The sequence below is a fragment of the Typopeltis vanoorti genome, chromosome 19 (assembly GCF_054136105.1).
Source record: "Typopeltis vanoorti isolate ZY-2024b chromosome 19, IOZ_Tvanoo_1.0, whole genome shotgun sequence".
NCBI classification, from domain to species: domain Eukaryota; kingdom Metazoa; phylum Arthropoda; class Arachnida; order Uropygi; family Thelyphonidae; genus Typopeltis; species Typopeltis vanoorti.
The window spans coordinates 18,559,180-18,582,849 of record NC_143567.1 but is presented as its reverse complement, the minus strand read 5'-3'; the positions used below and the strand labels follow the sequence as shown (position 1 = coordinate 18,582,849).

At 33.2% G+C, this 23,670-nt stretch overlaps 1 protein-coding gene across 1 annotated transcript in view; it reads right to left on the bottom strand.

Moving 5' to 3' along the window:
- LOC150095887 (rap guanine nucleotide exchange factor 2-like) overlaps positions 1–23,670 on the bottom strand; it is a 455,329-nt gene that overhangs the window by 66,743 nt on the left and 364,916 nt on the right. The window contains exons 24-25 of the mRNA XM_090409556.1: positions 12,699–12,848; positions 3,131–3,239 (exon numbers count right to left, since the gene is read on the bottom strand). Coding sequence (XP_090265682.1) covers positions 3,131–3,239; positions 12,699–12,848 — 259 coding nt within the window. The remainder of the gene's footprint in view (positions 1–3,130; positions 3,240–12,698; positions 12,849–23,670) is intronic.

Sequence of the window (23,670 nt, the reverse complement as noted above, 5' to 3'; positions counted from 1 at the left end):
TATGTGGAGCATAAAATAAAGAATGATTATAAAAGTCACCAGAAGCACAAGGAAGAGATGATTTATTAGGTGATCATATTGTAAGGGCATTATCACCTATTAAGAAATAATGCCATGACATACTCATGTGAGAATAGAGATAGATCTCCAGCCTGTTTGACAAGATGGCTAGCTAACATACTCACACCAGACAAACATTCATGGCCGTGATGAGATTTACAACTGCCTATAGGTGGAAGATGAATTTCATCACCCAATGTGAGCATACTGCCCCGGGTATCGAAGGCCATAAGTGGCTTGCAAAAAGTTCCAAGTTTGGTCTCTAAACAAGATTTCTGGATTTTTATATAAAAAAATATAAATAAAAATAATAAAAAGAATCAAATGTTTTAACTTAGCTTACATACACACTAATGTACTATACATTTATAATATCATGTGGGTATGACTTATGGAAGAAAAGGAGAAAAAGAAGTGGTGGTACTCAGAATATTACAAAATTTCTCAATGTGAATACTGTCATAGATTGGATGGGATGTTGACCCGTGTATGTTACAAGAAGGTTCAAGAGACTGGCATTGTGTCTGGGCTTAATTTAAGTCTCATCTCTGCAGGATCCTAATTTGAAAGAGAGAAAAATAGCTTCATTATGCAGATCAGTAATAATCATCATAAGGATAAACTGAAGGTTTGTGGGCTAAAATTAAGCTGGGAAGCAGAATAGAAAGATATAAACACAGAAACATAAATTACTAAAGGGATTCAACAGAGCAGATGAAGAAATTCTAATATGTGACAAGACAAGTGAAGAAGAGTGACCCCTATAAGTTGTGTAAGAGTGTAGTTAACATGAGTGCAAAGACTAGTTTTTTTTTTTTTTTTTAAAGAGTGAAATGGAATTAGTGGAATGTATTGCTAGAGGTAGATATGAGTGCTTTTCAGTGAAACAGTAATAAGAGATATGACATATCGTATGAAGAATGGTGCGAGTCTCCTACTGTGGGTCTTCAGATTTCATGAGGGTTTCCATATAATATCTCTGATAAGGAATAATGATAGATGTTATCATTCAAGGCAAGGTATGATAGATACTGTGTGAATGGCGAATAGTTGTTCTTGACATGATGTTAGGGCCTCCCTCAATGAGTCTATCGACTCCTTGGAGTTACCCTGAATAATAATAATAATTATTATTCAGTCCCATTTTAAAACAGCAGAATAAGCTTTGGTCCTACCTTCAAAACAGCACAATAACAAACACCAGTAAATAATGGGATTCTGATAAGCAAGCATCTCTCCCTACACACACACACACACACACACACACACACACACACAACAGCAGGGAATGTGTATCCCAAACAATTATTCTTTTATGCCATTTAGCAAAAAAGAGTTTGTTCACTTTACCAGTATCCAATCCCTCACATTTATCTGAACCTTCCTACCCTCAACCTTCTACTCATTCTTCATCTCATACTTTTTCAGGTTTTTCTTTATCCTTTAACTTTCCATTCTTTGTTAAGTAAAATAGTTCCCCTCATTCATAATCTCTGATTACATCATACTATTTATTATACTGTTCTACTGTTCTCTTCTCTATGTTTTCTTAGCATGATATATTTCTAAAATCACAAATTAACAGCGATTTATTTATTTATTAGATCATATATTTATTACCTGCATTCTGTTACTAACACATATAAGATTATATTGGCTATAAATAAATTAAAACTTCATAAATCAGGATATAATGAAATTATTACAGAAGCTAAAAGGATATAGGGAAAGTACAGTGACTTGGTTGACTGAGATATTGAACATTTTATATCAAGGAGGCAAAGTTCCCAGGAACCTCCAAATGTGGAAGTGCCTATTTTTTTTTAAAAAAAGGAGACTGCTTGATGTGAATTACAGGGGCATCAACTTACTGTATTCCAGGTAAACAAGAGAGAGTACCAAGTGGATTCAGAAAGGGAGAAAGTTGTATAGATATTTTTCAGAAATCTGTGATCACACGTCTTGTTGATTTCAATAAGGATTTAGATTGAGTTGATAGGGACAAAATTTATTGAAAACTAATAGCTTATGGAATATCTAACAGTATTATATGATAAGAAGTAAGGGTTGTGTTAAAGTTGATAAGGCACACAGTGAGTGGTTTATATCAACAACTGGAGCAGGACATGGGTATGTCCTGTCACCTTTTCTATATGATGTCTCCTGTTAAATCCTTCTCAATATCATTAGTGTAAAGATTAAATATTGGTGGACCAAAGAATGATCCTCAATGATCACTTTTTTGGTATTATCTGTCCCTCAGCCATCTTATCCAAACCAGTATTTAATGATCCAATCAAGGGACCAAAAATACCATATCCTCCAACTTATGCAATGGACTTTCATGCTGAATCCTGTTGAAAGCATGTAGCAACGACCAAAAAGTATCATGGTGTATGCATTTCCCTTATCTAACTCAACTATGATGTTAATCATAAAATGAGAGCAAGTTACTTAAAAACATGACCTTACTTAGTAAACTGATGTTGTTCATTGAAAAATATAGATTTTCTGTCAACCTCAATCTATTTCTGTATGCAATCTCTTACCTACTTTTCCAAAATCTTTATAACCACTCCAGAGATACATGACTCGCACTACCCCTTGTACAATGGGATTATCATACACTCTTTCCACTTTGTGGAATTCTTCTTCTGTTGAGACTCAAATTATACAGCCAGGTCACAGGAATAGCCAGTTTGGCTGAACACTTTTAGCATGTAGGGAAAGTACAGTGACTTGGCTGACTGAGATATTGAACATTTTCTATCAGGGAGGAAAATTTCCCAGGTACCTCATCATCCAGTGAATTTCATCACTGGATGATGAAAGTGATTTGTCACTTGGTTGGACAGAAGCACTATCCATACAACTACCATGGGATCATTAGCATAATAAAAATACTAATATATTTGCTATGTGCTGACAAAGACATAAGGAAACTGGTTCTAGTTTATAAAAGCAATTAATTAAAAAAATTAATTATGACTACTTTAGAAGCCTAAAAAGATATTATTTGAAATCTAAGCAATATTTATTTTGAAATAACACAAATGATAATCACACTTACCACACGGTGCCACAGACTCACACTCGATGGACATGGTATGTAATTGCTGTTCATTTGTTTTTACTTTAAGATTGCTTAGGTATGCCTTCACTCTTCTCACCATCTGTGCCTAGGAAATCAATTTATGAGTAATACTTTTAATATATGATATTTCTCAGTAAAGAAAATGAAAGCACAAAAAAAAAAAAAAAATTACTACATAATTTTTACTAAATTTCCATATTTAAATGTCACCTGAAGCTTAAAATGTTATCTCATCTTATGTATTCTTAGAGCAATGGTAGCCAATATCTAGTAAAGCAAAAAAGATAAATCACATTCACAAAAGATTGTAAATACATGTGAATACTGTGGATGGACCAAGGGTTAGCTAATCTAAAGAAACCTTTGTTTGAGAGACCATGACATGTTTCTGAGCCACTTCAAACCACCAAATAAGGTTGGTGGTCTTACACCTAGAGTGAACCAAGTAATACATGGGAATCTAACATAAAGGTATTAAGGACAAACCTACTACAGTGCTAAGTGTGGACAAATGCTTAAGGAGGAAAAAGGAATCTATTAACAAGTTCTTTGAAAAAAGTGGGGGTTGAACTCTTTCATGTAAACAGCATGTGGAGTACTGTTCAAAAGAAAAGAAGTAGATGGAATAAAAGAATAAGATGAAAATTTGATTCAATATGTTTGGAAATGAACTGAGTATGGATGGCTGAATGGCAATTTGGCGACTTCATGAACATGTTTGTGTTGGAACATTATTAATGACTAGTTTTGAACAAGAAATCTCATAAGTACTTGCCGTTATCATTAAATTTGCTCTTTACTCCAATTTTTTCCCAAAATGTTTCTATATGTCTGGTATTCATTTTCTATTCTGCTATTTTGATGGAAAGTCTCAAGTCAGTTGTCTTCTATAACGACTAAAAAATTTCTCTATTCCCCCCCCCCCTCCTTTGCTGGGATCATAGACACAATTAAGTATAAAATTTCCCATTAAAAAACAAAAAATCTACCTTCAAGATGAATACTATGACCTACTTGATTGAATAAACATCTTCTAGTTGTTATTTACCAATATCTCTTATCTCAAGTGTCTTAGTCCTCTGTCTCAGTAGCATCAGTTATATCAACATGATCTCCAATTCTTCTGCTAGTTAAGCAGAAGAATTTTGGTATTGACATTTTATGTTGATGATGCTGCTATTCTGCTGTTGTGAGTGAGTTTGTTCCAGCAACTGCCTTACCTACATGAAGGCATAATATAATATAATATAAATAATCAATTTTAACATATATTAATATGTTACAATTAGTTTGAGCACAGTATTATGTATCAATGTTTTGGCTGAATTTTCTTTCGTTCCACCCAACTTTCAATCACTTTTTTTGTATCTCTTTCTCTCCCTCCCCTGTTGCACTTTGGTAATCTAGTACTAGGACAAGCTAATGTTTAGTAATGACATATGCAGTTATTTTTCTATATTATGAGATAATATAGTATTACAGATACACCATATAAATTTATATCAACTAGTTTTGCAGATTCCATGGTCTGCTTCCTCAAGACTTCTCAGAATAAGTCAATATAAATAAATCTTGTAGACCACAGAGACTGCACAGCTAGTCAGTATAAACAAAGAATGAAATAATCCAAGAATTTCACTGCTCTAGAGATCAAGCATGAAACTTTCTCAAGCCATTTTAGGTATCCAATAAGTGAGATGAAACTTTACTAAGAAGCAAAAATTGTCTGCCATCAAGAAACAATTTAACTATTTAAATAGCTTAAACACTTGACTTATCCTGGTTCACCAATGAAAATGCACTTTTCTCTTCCTTCCCACAACAGTTTTAATAATTTTAATTTTTACTGCCAACTTTCATACCAAATTTGGAATGGTGGTCACTGAATCAATTTAACAGCTCTAAAGTGCAGTGGATTCATTTAACAAAGAAACATCATTTGGAAAAGCACAAAAACTGTGCTTAGCACATTTCCACTAGTGATATCTGGATTGAAATCACTTTCTCTAACAATGCAACCATGGAGATTATCAATCTTTGCTTAAAGAGTTAAATTAACATTGAACCACTACATTGGCCAATTCAAAATGCTGAAATTCAACTTAAGTATAGTATTAATGATATATTGTTCTGTATAATGTTCTATCCTTATTATATAATTTTATCATTTTGAATCCCTGTCTCCCAGCCTTAAAATATGATCTAAAAATCTATAAATTGAAAGAGAGAGATCATAAGCAACAACTCTGATTCTGACATTCATCTACCTGAATCCAGCTTGTGCCTCTGAAAGTTTGTCTTTCAAAACTTTTTCTTAGCTCTTCAAGAATGCTTGCAGCCTTCTGTAAAACTGTTATATCTTGATATTCAAGTATATATTATCATCATCATCACACCCTCCATGGAGTCAGTAGACTCATCGTGAGAGAGTCGCTAAAATGACAACCTATTTATCATAACGAATCTTAAAATCCTTAACGCTTCCTGCATTAATAACATATTCTGGTAATATGTTCAATATGTTCCACTCACCCACAATTCTCCATATAAAAAAAATCTACACAACTTCCAGAGAGATGGCCTTCTGTGGTTTCTTCTTCCATCTACTTTTTTTTTGATAATCCCCTTACATTCATGCGAATGTAATAACTCCCCCCACCACCACACACACACTGACTTAAACGTCTCTATCATATCACCCCTTCTATTAATAGCCACTAAAAACTCATATCTGATAGAATGGAGGAAATAGCTTCAACAATAATAGAAATTACTAAAAGTTAAAAGAAAATCATTACCAGTAAAGAGAACTTCCACAGAAAAATTTACTTTATGGGCACTTGATCTAATCAAAAAAGGAAATAATTAAGAAAAAAGGAAATAATTAAGAAAAAGGAGACACTGAAGTAGCAAAGACAATACAGAAATTGTTGAAATGCAAAAGATAAATATGAAATCAAAAATAATATCGGAAAATATAATTTAAGAATAATTCAGAACATACTAGAAAACTAAAAATCTCTGAAAATGATCAAGCAAGGATTCCAAAATTGAAAAATAAACAAGGAATAGTATAGTACAGTAGAGAAGAAATAATGAAAATATGCAGTGAGTATACACAGACAAGGAAACAGACATGCAATCCTCTACTCTATTTAGATGAGGCTGATACATAATTCTTCCATCATGATGGAAGAATTATGGAAAACTCTGAAGTCAGCAAAGAATAAAAAAAAAAAGTCCTGGAGAAGATGGCATATTAGCAGAACATACAAAATAAGAAGGTTCAGAGTTCGTTAAGTCATACTGGATATGTTCATTGATATTTTAAGTACAGAAAAAATTCCATTGCAGTAGTATAAAGCCTTGATTATGTTATTACATAAAAAAGACAGCAGAGATTACATCAACAGCTATAGGCCAATCAGTTTGCTATCACAATTGTACAGAAAGTTTATATCCATTATATTAACCCGGCTCTCTGACACGTATTTTGTTTATTGAACCAAAATTGATTTTGACGTATCGCAGACGTTATGAAGTTCGCGTCAATTTCAAACGAATTTAGGATCTTAGGCAGTGAATATATATGCATATAAACTCTATTCACTAGTTAGTTTGCAATTTCTTATCGTCCCTAATATGTCTGCAAATATTTATAATATGTTAGCCGAAAGTGATATTGAAAGCGGAGAGGACAGTTTGGATAAAAACAGCGGGACAAATTTATATCATCAAAGTGTTGGCATTTTTGACTTGTCAAGTGACAATAGCGACAGTAGCAGTGGAAGTTCGGTTTGAGGCAATGCTCGTAAACGTTTGAGACCGATATCGTCTAATAGCGATGATTCCAATGTAACAGAAAATGAATGGAATTGGCAAGAAAAAGGAAAATATTCCTATTATAAAACATTTACAGAAATTCCCAGCATCAATGCAAATGCTTTGCTAAGATTTAGTACAAATCCGACACCTCTTTCTGTTTTGAAACAAATACTTTGTGATGATTTCTTTGACGTGATAGATACAGAAACTAATAGATATGCAGCTCAAGCAATAAACGAGGAAATTACTAAAAAGATTGAAGAATGGTATCCAATAACAAGTGACGAATTGCAGGCATATTTTGCATTATGTATAATTATGTCACAGGTAAAAAAATCTAATATAGACATGTATTGGTCAAAGAGGGCTGTGGTCGAGACACCCATATATTCAAAAATTATGCCTCGTAAACTTGGCTATATCTCATTTTCTCTATTTCATGGATAATGAAACAATAAAGAAAGACGACAAAATATGTAAAGTGCGAAATATAGTTGACTACCTGAATAATAAGTTTCAGCAATTATATACACCAGATAAAAATGTAGTAATTGACGAATCCCTTATGAAATACAGAGGCCAACTAAATTATGTACAGTTCATTGCTGGCAAATGAGCACGATTTGGGATAAAATTTTACAAGCTATGTAAATCAGACTCTGGATATTGTTCAAAGTTCAAAATTTATACAGGAAAGGATAAAATTCTGGGAAGCGATACACCTGCATCTCAAAATGTCGTAATGGAGTTGGCCAAACCTATTTTAGGAAAAGGATGTATGTTATTCTTAGATAACTGGTATTTGTCACCAGAATTATTTTATTTCTTGAGAAAAAATAGTACAAATGTTGTGGGGACAGTTAGAAAAAATTGCAAGAATATGCCTAAGAAATTGATCAAAAACTTTATCTTATCGAGGAATTTTGTCATTACGTTGCCGTAATAAGAAGGATGTTTACATGATAAGCACAAAGCATTCAAAAGAAGAAATGGTAGATACAGGAAAAGTAAGGAGAAGTAAGAGGGGCGATGAAGAAAAAGTAATAAAACCTATATGTGTTCTTGAATACAACTGCGGAATGGGCGGTGTCGATAGGCAAGACCAACTACTTGCTTGTTTTCCAATTATGCGAAAATGCGTCAAAGGTTACAAGAAAATATTTTTCTATTTGATGGATATCGCTATTTACAATGCTTGTGTTTTATATTCCAAACTACCCAATACATCAAAACTAACAATAGTCAATTTCCATTTGAACTTAGCAGAAGATATGTTGTCAAATATATCTTTACCTAATTATTAGTGCCCGTGGACGTTCATCGCAAAAGGACTGCCCAATTAGAATGCAAGCAAAAAATTAGGCACATTTCCCTGAACATATACCCCTACTGATAAAAAGCAACATCTGGCATCTCTTTGCTGGATGTTGCTTTTTATCAGTAGGGGTATATGTTCAGGGAAAATATGTGTCAGGCATAATGTAAGAAGTGAGACTACATGGCAATGTAAAAAATGTTTGATACAGTTACATTTACCTAAGTGTTTCGAAAAGTATCATACCTTGCAAAATTATTAATATTCTTTATAATGAGGTAACAATTAACGAAATAAATCACATGAATTAAATAAATAGTAGTTTTATCTGTTCCAACTTTAAAAATAGTTTATATGTCAAAGGGTTAAATAGAATCACAAGAATTTTGGATGATACACAGCCATATGGACAAGCACAATTCAGATCGTATCCACACTATTAACCAAATAATAGAAAATGCAAATGAACATATTTTCCAACACATTTATTGTTAGTATATTTTGAAAAAGCATCTGATTCTCTATATCAGTCAGAAATAATAGTTTAAAACAAGCCATTCTAACAAAGTATATCAGATTATTAAAAACTGTATATCAAAACTCAACAGCCATTATAAAGCTAGAGAATCATTTGACATTGGGAAAGGAGATCCTATATCAATTGGAGTCTTGACAGATAATAGATTAATTTGGAGGAAAATTATCTATTGAAAGTTAGTAGTGATGCAACTTTTCATTTAGTACTATCATAATATCTTGCACACTCCATAATATCCTGTACAACAGCACTTCCCAAACTGTGGGCCGCGGCCCCCTTGGGGTTTGTAGGTTTGTTGAGGGGGGGGGCGTGAAACCAAAGAACAGTAAAAATTAAATATGTTCCTTTTAAGATAAAGGAATGTATTTAATTTTTATTATTTATTTTTTGTTATTTTTAATATTTTAATGGGGAAAAAATCACACATTGTGCGGGTTCACAAATTTTGCTTACTGGGTATTTCGGCGCGTAATGAATATTAGTAAATATATGCTTATTCATATAAGTTTCATTTCAAAACAGAAATCTAAGAATTGCAGTTTCAAATATTTCACCTGATATTGACTTTTTGTGTAGCAGTATTGAAACACATCCATCACAGTAAATTGTTATTAAACTTCTTTTATGTTTTTAATTCTTTCTTAATTACTAATTGTATTATGTTTCATGTGCTTGTACTGCAAATGTGCAATAATGATATATCTATCTATATAAAAATATAAGATAAAGTGACATGTCAAATGTGTATGTAAAATAAGATACTAAAAATGTAATATTTGCATTTGATTTTTACAATATTCGCTGTGTACGTTTTGTATTGAATATAAATACAATAAATATTATAATAATATGTCTATATTACGATTTTTTTTGAGGGGGGGGACCGTGAAATATTTTAATTTTTCCAAAGGGGGCCCTGACATCCAGAAGTTTGGGAAGCACTGCTGTACAAGACATCCAAATTGTTTTCTGCTACATTAAAAGAATGTCTCAGGGGAAAACTATGGAATTAGCATTATAATCAAATTCCTGACATATACCCTCAGGATTGTCAGGATATTATGATAGTACTACATGAAAAGTTACATCATTACTAACTTCCAATAGACCATTTTCCTCCAAATTAATCTGTTATCTGTCAAGTCTCTAATCTTATCAGATGCTATATTTCTCTCTCTCTTCTAAGGCACTTTTTACCATCAATCCATTCTTTATCTTTCTCTGGGTCTTTTTCCTGCTAGTCTGTTAAAGAACACTGGTTTTGCTAATCTTTCCTCTCCCATTCAGTTTGGCTGACTGTATTGCCTGAGATTAGCTCTGCTAACACATTCCTGAATGCCAATAATGTCAAGTTTTTTCTCATTTTTAATGGCTATTTTCATTGTCTTTGTCTTTTTATTGCTGATTTTCAAATCAAATTTATTACAACATTCAAATTCAGATAAAATTGAACTAAAATTAACAGCTAATCGCATGGAAATTGCAGAGGACTATATTTACCTTGGCCAATTAGTTAGTTTTAAGGAAAAACAAGATAAAAACAAGTAGAAAAATGACACAAAGAAACAAAGCATTTTGGCTGTATAAAGATTATCTGTTAGGAAATTTACTTATGTCTAAAAAGAAAGCTCTTCAATATATGCATTATTCCAGTGTTTACCAATATGGACGTGAGACATGGACATCAACTAAAAGAGGAAGGCAGGTTCTATGTGAACCAAAAAAAAGTCTTGAAGAGTAGAATGCTCCACATAATAAAAAGGAACAGAATAATACTAGAATTAGAGAAAGAGAGAGATGGCTGGAGTACAAGATACTCTGAGGTGTTGTAAAGCATCTAAATGGAGATGAACTGGCCATATTAGTAGACTGCCAGGTGAAAGGTGGAAAAATTAAGCAATGAGTGGATACCATAAAAAGGAATGGTCACCTATGAAGATGGAAGGATGATCTACAAAGGTTTGACATGAGATGGTGTTTGCTGAAGAGAGAACTGGAAAATTAAGATCTATATCCAGCAATGGAATGGTTAAAGATGAAGAATAATCTCTCTCTCTCTCTATAGCCAACATTTCAAAGGCCTGATATGGCCTTAGTGTTATGCATCTCTGGACCTTCTCCAATGTTTCCACATCACAATGAAAACTAGGTGACCAAATCTGAGCACAACAGTCCCAGTGTGGTCTGACCAGTGATTTATACAGTGGCACAACTACCTCCTTATCTCTACATATCAGTGTATCTCTTATCATGCGGCAGTATGATGCGCAGTCTTTGTGACATTTGCAACATGTCCTCCAAACTTCAGCCTACTGTCAACTGTCATTCCAAATCTCGAATCTCATCCACTTCTTGCAGTATAGTTCCATTAGTATAGTACACAGCCTTATATCTGTGCGCCCCAAAATTCAACACCTTGCACTTATTAATATTAAAACTACAATCCCACTCCTTTATCGAAGCTAAAAGTCTATTCAAATCTCCTTGAAAGGAATTAACACCAACAGTGCTGCTTATAATTCTCCCCCAACTTGGCATCATTAGCAAGGAAGTGAAGAGCCTCAGTCAGTCCATATGAAATACCATTAACAAATAAATTAAGCAGCAGAGGGAGCCAAGAATAGAACCCTGGGGAACATTGCTGGTTTCATTTCTTTTTAGAAAAACTGCTCCATAATACACAACTTGCTGGTATTGTTCAGAGCACCGAGCCATCAAACCAATATACTATCCATTCCCATCCTCTACACCAGCCTATCATGAGGTAATCTATCATATGCTTTTGTAAAATCCAATTAATAGCACTGTATATTAATCTCTCTTACACACTCATTACTATATTGTAAAATGCAAGTAAACAACTAAAGCAAGACCTCTTTACAAACTCGTGCTGACCATCATAAAAAATCATATGTCCATTGAGCCAGTCCTGTATTCTATTCCTAACCAACCTCTCCAATACTACGATTACAAGTCAGGTCAAATATCAGCTATTAAAGATTCCATATTTGAAGTTTCTCAAAGTTTCTTTCACCAACATTATTGAAATGTACTCATGAGTCTATTCCTCCTGAATATATTTTCTACTAGCATAATTTTTCAAAGAAATTATGCTAGACATCTAGATTATCTTTATCTTCAGATTTTATACATTACCTTTACTAATTTTGACTATTTTCATTATTTGTCTCATAATATTTATATTATGAGACATTATTTGTCTCATAATATAAATTTACTCCTCACATAGTAGTCCAGCCTCCAGTTTTAAGTAGTTGAGTAGTTTGCAAAACATTTTATCACACACACAGTATTTATTTTCTATATTCTGTCTAAAATTTTCCCATGATTTCTGTTTGACAATTTATATACTTTACACAATAACTTTTCTAATTTACATTTATGTGCCTACAAGAAAGATTTAGTAGTCAAACCTTTATATAATTTTTCCTTTTCTTGGATTGATTCTCTTCTTGAGTCCACTTCGTGGGTTCTTAATTTTTTTGCAATTGCACAATACTACTTCTTCCTGGACAATAGCAATATTTTTCAAAATGGATGGTGGAGGATAACTTATTCTAAGTTTCAAGTTTTTTCCAATTAAATAAAAAATCCACTGGGGGGGGGGGGTGAGGTGAAATGAAACATACAGGGAAAAATTAATCACATTTAAATTTCCACAAACATTTGATCATTATTTAATCAGAATCTATTGCAGTATATATAGACAGCATCAATGAAATTATGTGTCTCCTAAAACTATATGAAGCATATAGAAAACACATTATCTTCCTTTATGTAATAGTGAGCTAGTTTAACAACTCCTGAATTAAACCAATTAATAATACATTCTAATTGCATTTCACCTCTTCAAACATTTTTTTGGGATTTGGCTGAGCAGAACTCTTCTTTCTCCTCTTTACAGTTGCAGCATTGGTAGTGGTTGCAAAACTATTAAGAGATGCCATTGCAGCTGTTGGCTGTGCTCCTCCAAGTTCCAACATATTAAATAAATCCTAACAGAAAACAAAAATAAATAAAAAGCGAAAATAACTTTCATCTTATCATCTAAAATGAATTACTCAAAAAAAAAAAAAAGTATCAATAATTATACAGAGACGGTTAGAATAAAAAAAAATTCTACTTCATTAACTTGAAATCGAAATATCAATAATGAAATATATCACTAAGTAATTTATGGCTACTAGAAAATCCAATATAATTAAACTTTCATTTGTAGTTTTCTCTATATAAAATAGCAATGCAAACAAAGAGCTATTTTGAAAGCTTTTTTTTTTCTCACTTGGTTATATTATAAATTAAAGTAGCGGCACCAAGCAGGATAAAAGTGCTATAAAGAGGGAGATGAAGATATTATAAATTAAAGATACCAAGAAATTATATTCTTGGCTTAAACCTTGATCCAAGTGTAAGCAAATAATTTGCATGCAAAGTAACATCACAACTGGGCTACTTGTATATGGAGGCTAATGACTCACATGCAAATTTTTGTCTACTTACACTTGGAGATCTTTAATTTATAATATAACCAAGTGAAAAAACTTTCAAACATCTTTCTCTAATCCAGAATATTTTAGTAATAAGCTATGACACCTTTTGACTACTTGTATATGGAAATATGACTTCTGCATTACTTCAACCTTGATATCATGTCTGGGTCTGGCTCCCACTGATGACCCTTCCAATAATGTATTGCATTATAAATATCTGTAAGGATATGTGTGTTGCATTATGGAATACTAAGGCAATTAATGTGAAGTCATTAGCCTCTATATACAAGTAGCCCAGTCGTGATGCTACTTCATGCACAAATTTTTATTTGCTGACACTTGGATAAATTCTTGGATTAAACCAGAATATAATTTCTTGGCATCTATAATTTATAAAACAATTTAACTTTTTTTCCTTTTCAATTTGTTCTATGACTAAAGGTGCCACTAATTTGACTGGTCCTAATGTCTCTTCCTTTTAAGGCAGACATCTGAACTCAAATCATCCATCAGGTTGCATTCTATATTTTACAGGTGCTTCTGAACAGTCCCCAGAGTTAAGCAACAATTCCTGAGAAGGTGGGGGAGGATATACTGAGAAACTGTTGCATTTAAATTAAGTGAAGAAGAAGTGACTACATTTGTATCCTGATTCTGGAAAATAATCATGCTCAACTGTCTATAGTTATATTATGGACAACTGTTACAGCACGAAGTTACAATCAGTTATATGAATTTTCCATTGTAATTCTTTACACTGATGGTTCATGATACTCCAGTGTAAATAATAAACTATTAAATGATTTTTATGATGAGTATGTGTTTTTTTTTCTTACATATGAGTAGAATGAGATGTCTGCAGGCATAGAAAGTATTCTTTATAGAAAACTATGACAGCCAATGCATAACAGAAAACAGATTTTCCAGAAATGAAACCATAGACTACAGAGAAATACCTAATAGAATTTTGATTTTTTCTACAGATAGTAAATGGTCTTTTTGGTAACATGAATTCCAGGATCATGAATCAATCATGTCTATCGAAAGAATGGCTATGACTGTGGTTGACGTGTAATTTAAATGAATGGTGTCATTAATACTGATGCATTCTTTCTTTTAAGGTTATACGGTGATCAGCACTCATATTTGTAAATTTAGGGACACAAAGACACACGTGTGGAACAGATTATTTTATTAATTACTAATAAAATAAAACTTGACGTTTCGACCCCTGTATCAAGGTCATCATCAAAAGAATAAAAGTGTATAAGGAACCAAGCTACATGCTCATGCCCTGTATACTGGTAAACTAAATCTACGTAGTTAATTAATCCTTTTTCCTAGCCTGACCTCTAGTGATAAAAAATAAATAAATAAATTTAAAAAAAATAATAAATTTTAAAAAAATTATAATAAATAAAAAAACAATATATAAAAAAACTAAATACAACTACAATAAACTGCTAAAGTCCTCATTAATATTCTTCTGGATAGTTCTGATTGTTATAATATGATTTCTTTCAGTTGCTGTTGAATGTTACAAACACTTCACCAGGTTGTCTTCTTGTAGTGGGATTTTTCTATGGCTAGTTTAGGTTGTTATACAGGTTGTAGATGGGTCCTCCACATTCTTGAAATGGTTAAGCCATCATTTTTGTTGAGATTTGGGTTGTGTGTGGGTTGTGAAATGCTCAAACACAACCCAAATCTCAACAAAAATGATGGCTTAACAATTTCAAGAATGTGGAGGACCCATCTACAACCTGTATAACAACCTAAACTAGCCATAGAAAAATCCCACTACAAGAAGACAACCTGGTGAAGTGTTTGTAACATTCAACAGCAACTGAAAGAAATCATATTATAACAATCAGAACTATCCAGAAGAATATTAATACATGAAGACTTTAGCAGTTTATTGTAGTTGTATTTATTTTTTATTATTTTTTTAATTAATTAACTACGTAGATTTAGTTTACCGGTATACAGGGCATGAGCATGTAGCTTGGTTCCTTATACACTTGTATTCTTCCGATGATGACCTCGATACAGGGGTCAAAACGTCAAGTTTTATTTTATTAGTAATTAATAAAATAATCTGTTCAACACGCGTGTCTTTGTGTCCCTAAATTTACAAATACGAATACTGATGCAGTATTTGTTCGCTTAGCAGTAAAGATAATTAATCTTAGAAAATCAAACTGCATGCATAGAATGTTACTCTTATAAACATTCGTCAAAATGATTTCTAAAAATTATATTTAAAAAAAACTAAGTTTAAATTTATGATTTTCATTTCATTATATATTTGTGATTTTCCCTTTTGTGTCAAGCTCAATGGCCTGTTATCCAAATAACTTGACTTTTTAGAAACCTGATACTGCTTTATGGTAGAGCAGTTAATCCTATCGGCACTGTGCCATTGCTGTAAATTGTGTGTTGTTCTCGCTGGTGCTATTTTTTCAGGAGGGAAAATTCTGCTACCTCCATATGAGACAGGTTAACTCACTTCAACTGAGAAGTTCTAATAAAGTTTTTTTTTGTGGGAGAGGATGGGATAAAAATCTGGGGTTTTCCAATAAAAGGGTTTTGTCTATACTGAATGAGGTGCATATGTTCTGAAAATACACATTTCAAAACAGTAACTTATCAATTTCTGCCCACCCCTTCATATTCTTACACATATTTTTGCTCAGTATTTATGTGCTTAGCATGGTAGCACTTGATACAGTAAGTGGGTACCTGTCTGTTTTGTGAAAGACATATGTAATATCCTTTTTTAGAGGACAAAAGATGATGATTTGTAAATATCATAGTCCAGTGTGAAGGGTAAGAAAAAGTTATTACAATAACAATAAAAAAAAAAGAAAAAACTTACATAGAATTTTATTACCACCAGAATTTTCAATCAAGTTTCTTGACCATTATCAATGAAACTGTAAAGTTAAAAAGAGAACAGAATAACAAATTAAAAACCAAGAAAGCATGTTAAAAATATGAGATGTACATCACGAGGAAAGTGTTATTTGTAACAGAGTCCATAGTAAAAGTAAATTCAGTGCTAACAGAACATATATATATTAAAAAAGACTGCATAGATTCTCTCAAGGGCATAAAGAAAATGTGTTACTTAGATGAGCCATTGAGATAAAAGGCAGTCTTATGTATTAAGCTAGTCCTAGGGTCGGGTTTTTTTTTTGCTGAAGAGCCATTTTAGTGAAAATAGCATCCAACTAAATATTTCAAGAGCCACACCTGTAGCTCTCCAAATACATTTGTTTTAAACTGGTTATATGTATATTTACTTTGAAATATTGTTTTCAAGATATGAAAAAAAAAAAAAAATCTCTGAAGAGTTACAAAAATTACTTAAGACAATCAGGAGCTTTCACTGTTTTTTTATCACATAAAAAATAAAGAAACTTGAATATTATGTATTAACCCTCTCATGCAGGAATTTTTACAGCAATTCCTTGATTAGTGAGCCTAATGTGTCTTTAAAACAGGCGCATTAATCGAAAATGCACTAATCGAGTATAATAACTTATGGAAAAAGGTATAATTTGTTCCTCAAATTTCTTTTTTTTTTTACCCTTGATTTTTTTTTTTTTTTTTTTTTTTTTTTTAATAAAAGAATTAGGATCTAGTTTTCATTCTCAGGGTCTAGTTAAAGGAAAACTATGAAGCTGAAAGACAATAAAATATATTCAAAATATAAATCTATTATCCTGGCAGGCATTCTGTTTCTTTTCTTCATACTTCTGCAAATTTTCCTGCTTCTCTCTTCACAAGGGCCAGTTTCTAAGCATTGCTACTTAAAAGTTTCGGTTGCATGAAAAATATTTTAAATTTGTTTCTGAAATCTCTTTGAACTTGTCAGTGATTAAATTTTCTTCATATTCTTCAGGATCTTCCCGCTGTGCATCTAAATTTAGCAGGTCAGAATCACTCAGTTTCTCAGAATGAGATTTAATTAACTTAGAATCATTTGAAAAGCCTCTAAAATCATTTGCACAATGTGGAAGAATGTGCTTCCAAATGGATCAGATATTGCTAGCAGTAATTTCATTTGATTTTGCGACTTTATAACCAGGCTGAGGTTTCTCTGATTTAGCCAGAAAAGTCTTGGAAGGCATTGGCTTCCAAAAAAGACCAGTTTCATCAACATTAAATATTTGTTGGTCACAATCCCATACAATTTTCTTCAAATCTCTGGATAATTTGCAGCCGCCTCCTTATCAGCACTTGCAGCTTCGCCTGTGATTAGAACATTATGTAGGCTATTTCTCAAACCTCCCAGCACTAACGTGGAATTCTTCTTTTCCATCATTGATAGCCCTTTCTTTCAAGGTTGCAAAGAGACAATGCTTTGAATTCAATAAGGTCAGTTCTTAGCAGGATTCATTTTTGGTTACGATCTTAGATCTGTGTACAAAGAAGTCTCTCTAATTCAATCATTATAATAATTTGTATTCAGCAGTTTTGCTTAAAATTGCTCTTATAGTTGATTCACCCATTTTTGTGTTCTTGTCTTTTCTTTGCTCTGGACTCGCCTTGTTCACTTTCTTTATTATTTTAAGTTTTTCTTCCAATGAGATTACTTTTCGAATCATTTTCACACTTTCACTTTTTTGCTCACTAATTCTTTTACTCATGATGAAAGGTTGGGAAAATACTTCAAAATAAAAAAAAAAAAATAAGGAAAATAATTGCAAAGGAGGTATGAGATATGATCAGGAAAATGCTATGTAATTAGCAGACAACATAAATTTTGGCGATAAAAATTTGGAACATAGCATACATGGAAGTAGTGTAGTATGCCATTAAAAATACTTTGTAAAATGTTTTAAATCAGTAACTAAATTATTTCATTCTGGTGAGTGATTTTTTAAAAGAGTTAGCCATAAAAATGTATATAGGTGCACTAATTGAATTTGGATATCGAAAAAAACGACGCACTAATTGGGGGCGCATTAATTGAGGGATTACTATGTATTCATTTATAAAAAATTATAATGATAATACAGTACCATTTAATCTTAGAGTATTACCATGAATTTATTAATTTTGCTAAATTTGTGCCCTGTATATGTTAAAAATGATGTCCTCATCTGAGGACATCATTTTTATGTCCTCATATGAGGCCCTTATGCATGAGAAGGTTAAAGTAGAGACTGTTAGTATGGTGCGATGTGTAGTAGAACAAAGACAGTCAAAAAAATTTTTTGTTGAGGAGTTTAATATGCGAGATTTTGTACAGTTTAATATGCACAAGACGTATTCATCACGAAAGCTGAAAGATTTGTGGAAGGAAAGAACTTTCCTACTGGTGAACAAATATTTAGGAAATGTTTTGAAAGTGAGTGTCAGTTGCATGGAGCGAGTAAAACAAATGACAGTGGGCTAGAGAATGTTGATAGAAATCTGGAAAATGTTAGTGTTAGCAATGTTGTTGAAAGGTTACTGATGGAAGGTTAGGAGAATGAAGAGAAACTCAAGAAAGAAATATTAGAATAATATTAGTGAAGCTATCAGGATACAAAAAAGATAAATTGAAGAATTAATTGTTTATGACTGGAACTAATGACTTTAAATGTGAAAAATATTGTATGAGAGAAGACTGGAAGGAGCAAAAAAAAAAATCAAGAGGATGAAGATTTTAAGTTTGTTGTCATGCTATGATAAGGCAAGTTCAGAAGGAGAGCTATGTTTAATGAATCAATGCATAGTTGTGCAGAGGAATGGTGTGGAGTTTGTAGACCTATGGACTGAATTTAACAGATAGGACTTATATAATGATGATGATGGACTGCACTTAAATGGATTTGGAGTCAGGTGACTAGAGAAAACTTTCTTCACTGAAATAATTTGCCTAATAAAAACTCATTAGGCAAGTGTTTGTGCGAATGACAAAATGTGAAATCTAGTCTCAAGCAACAAAATCAAATGGGGTAATCAATTACAAGGTTTCAAGTGATGTTAAGGGCCTAAGGAGGATGCTAGTGTTTATGTATGCTAAAGTATCAGGAATAAGATGAGAATATACTGGTGTTGGTTGGTGCACCCTTGCCAAACAGTAGATGAATTGCAACCAAAAAGAGTAGGAGAATCTGGAAGATCTCCTACTCTTTTGAAGGAGGTAGCATAAAGGAGTCACATGGAATAAGAATTTACAAGGGAAGGATGTTAGCAATGAATGGGAGATAGAGTATAAGAAAGAAGCAATATAAGACTGTGTGCCCAAGGTCAGAAGGGTAAATCAGGATGAGTGTTGGATGACTAATTTCATTAAGTAGAAGCAGCAAAAATCAAAGAAAATCCCAAAGAGTTCTTTCATTATGTAGCAAGAAAAAAAGCAGAATGACAATAAAAAGATAGCTTTAAGTGGTGATGACAGGAACAAAATAGCTGAGTTTGAGAGTGACCACTTTTGCATCAGTATCATCCAAGTGAAGATACTGCTGCAACAGATGTCACAAAAACCAATCCAAGAATAGAGGCTGATGAAATGGAAGCACTCAGGATATTGCAGAATTTCAATACAAATACAGCTGTGGAATTAAACAGCTGTATCAGCTTGCATGCTATGAAAATGCACAAGAAATTGCATTCCAGAATTGCACAGCCTCTGACTAGGCTGTGCAATTCTGTGCAGTCTTGGCTATGGTCAAGTCCTGAGGAAGTGGAAGGAGGGCAAAGTAGTTCCAATGCATAAAGGAGGTTCCAAGACAGCAGTAGAAATTATAGACCTCAGTAAGTATCCCAGGAGTGGTGAAAAAAGTAATGAAAGAGTTGTTCAAAAACAAATGTCAGGAATGAGTGGATAAGAATATAATACTGTATTTTTTTTTGGGGGGGGGGAGCATTCTTGGTGAATAGTGGGTCATGTCTTAGTAAATTAACAGCATGACAGCTGAGTTGGATAAAGTGGCTAGATTTAACCAAGGCATTTGACAGAACAGTCCATTGAACTCAAACTGGTGAATGACTAATGGACAGATACTACAGAGTAGTATATGGAGTAGAATCCAGGAGAAAGCAGGTGGCTAGCAGTGTGCAGCAAGGCTCTATGCTTGGACTACTACTGTTTAATTTGTAATTAAATGATACAAGAAATGATATAAAGAGAATTATTCAGTTGCTTGTCCATGATACAAAATTGGGTGATCAATATTGTTGAATACTTCCTATGACCACAGACTGGGGGTTTGTGGATCACAAAAGCTAGTTGATCTTTCTAAACAACAAATACAAGATATTACATTCAACAATATTGATCAGGGAAAAGGAGTAGGAGCTATGCAAAACAGTAATGTGGGCAAATATCAGAATGGGAAAACTGAACAATGTGACCTACTTGTGCATTTAGTCCTACAGAAGGTGCTATTAAGGAAGAAGTTGAGGAATTTTTTTGAGGTATTAGAGATGGCCGCTGATACAAAGAAAAAGTTGGTTTTTGTTGGAGATCTAAACAGCAGAGCAAGAAATTATTAACAGACACACAAAACTGTTTGGGAAAAATTTGGAAAACGTGCAAAGCTAATAATAATGGTAAATGCCTGCTGGATTTCTGTTTAGGACATGGACTAGTTATTACCAACACCATGTTCCAACATAAAAATGTGCACAAAATCACAAGAAGAGAAGATGCAAGAAATAAGAGTTTCATTGCTGATAGTGATATCTTCATGCTGGTACAGGACACAAGAACATACAAAGGATTTGAAATCAGAAGTGATCACAATTTATTTATGAGTAGGATAAAATTTAATTTCATGCTGAAAAGAAAAGTATGTAAGAAAATTTTAAAATGAATCAAAGTTGAGCAGCTTTCAGAGGTGAAATGTACACTCAAATACACCAATATTATTCAAGAAAAAAATTAATGAAAATAAGAACCAAATCTTGGAGATTCAGCTGCAGATCCTGAAGAAAACATTAACTGATTCAGCCAGAGACACAAGTGATGAGGTTGTCTCTGCAAGGAGAGAGAAATCAGAACTCCATGGTACACTCACAAAGTAAAAGCAGCAATCAAGGAAAAGAAGAAATCATATTAAAAGTTCCTTTCAAGAAAGTATGCATGGGTCTTGAGAGAACATAGAGAAAAAAAAGTAAGAAAGCAAAACAGTGTGTGTAAACTAGTTAAATAAAAGTCATGGGAAGACTTTGGTAAGAACATAAATATTATTATACAGTTATCTCTCCATGGAGTCAGAAGACTCATTGTGGGAGATCCATTATTCACACTAGCCATCATTCATACAATACCTATCATACTTCTACTCACACTCATTCATGGACAAAGCACCCACAACCACTTCTGGCAACCCATTCCACCCATTCCACCACCCTCGAAGCAAAAAACCCTAGTACTAACATCCTTGCTAACCACACTCTTACATAACTTCCATTGGTGACCCCTGTTCTCTCCTTTCTTGCCATGTACTGAAAGAAAGTCTTCAGTGTCAACCTTATAAAAACCCTTAGCTTAAATACTTCTATCATATCTCCTCTCTTTTTCATCTATCAGCAAATTTCGCAAATTTCTGAAGCCTATAGACTGTCAATTTCTACTCACAGGGAACATGCCAGAGACCTGCCACAATCTGTCATCTTCCTCTGGATCCTCTCCACAACTTATTCATCACAACAGAATCAAGGAGTCCAGATCTATGCACAATAGTCCAGATATGACTTACCTCTCTGTCACTGCTTGTTAGTGTGTCTTCAACAATCACAATCTGATATGCTGTTTTGGTTACCTTTGCAATATGCCCTCTAAACTTAAACTCCCTGTCCACAATTATATCCAAGTCTCATCAGTTTCCTGCAGTTCAGTTCCATCAATATAGTACACAGCTGCTAATCTCTTTCCAAAGTGCATAACCTTACACTTGGCCACATTAAACTGGCAGCCATTTACCTTTGCCCATACTGCTAGTATGTTTAAGTCTTTAAGTCATATTTCTTGTCAATTAAACAACAAGATGACCACTCTAAATATCAGGAAGATGGGAAAATATTCTTGAGGCTCTTGAAGAAACTTAGAAATGGAGGAAAGAGTACTATGAAAGGTGATGTGAAAACTAAAAATAAGGATATTCTAGATGTCTGAAATAATTACTTTGAAAGATCACTAAATGAAACAAGCAGTGTAAGCACAGTGGTAGAAAACATTCAAGAGAAAAGCAACTAGGAGTGTGTGTATGTATATATATATATATATATATATCAATACTTGAGAGAGAAAAGACATTGAGGTGAAGGTTGATCAGATTTTCACATTAAGACAAATAGTTGAAAAAATCAGAGAATATAACAAGCCAAAGTTTTGAAGTTTTGATGATATGGAAAAGATATGGTGCGAAAAGAGGTTTTAAAAAAAAAGTGCTAAAATTATATGGTGTAAATGGGACATTATAATTAGCAATACAGTCTATATCTGAGTTATAAGTTAGCAGTAAGGATTGAAGGAGGTACATAGAGAGATGTCATTGAGATCTGAGGAGACACTAGTAAGGTCAGAGCAAATGGTTCTAGCATGATTTGCTAAGGTTTTGATGACACCTATTGCTAGTTGGGGTGGTGATGTGATAGATGGTAGGATGTACTTTCTAAAGTGGTTAGATTTTCTGTAGATAGAAAAGGAAGCAAAGACGGAAAAAAGGAATGAAGGATTCATCAAAAAGGAAAACAGTTATTTTTCTTTCAATGGTGACACACCATTGTACACCACCAAAATGCACCCTTGAGACCCACAGTACTGGTTTCCCTACTTATAAAGTAACCAAACACTTAACAGCACTCTCTCTCATTACAGGCCACACCTCCTTCCACATTAAAATTTCAGTGCACTTCAAATTCTTGTTTGTTAGATGTAGTCCTCAAAGATATTGACATTATGATCAATTTTGACATATCCTTCCTTTTCACTAATGTGTCCCTAAAACAAAATTCAGAACTCCTTCAAACTCTCTTTCTCCCCTGACATATTCGGTTTTAAGATGATCGCTCGCTATTTCCAGGGAAAAAACTACAAGTAGGTTGAAGAGAGGGAGCCTATGGGCTCCCCCCTCTCTCTCTCACACCAATTTTTTCATGTAACATTTTGAAAATATGGCCCTAAATTCTCACAAATCAAATATAGCTTACATTACAGGGATGATGTGTTATACATTTAGCCACATGGTAGGGATATGGCGGAAGTATTTTTAGCACACCTTAACAGCAGAACAGTCAATGTTCTGCTGTTAAGGTGTGCTAAAAATATCTGTTTCACTGCTGAAAAAGAAAATGATAACTCTAACCTTCCTCAACACCTCTT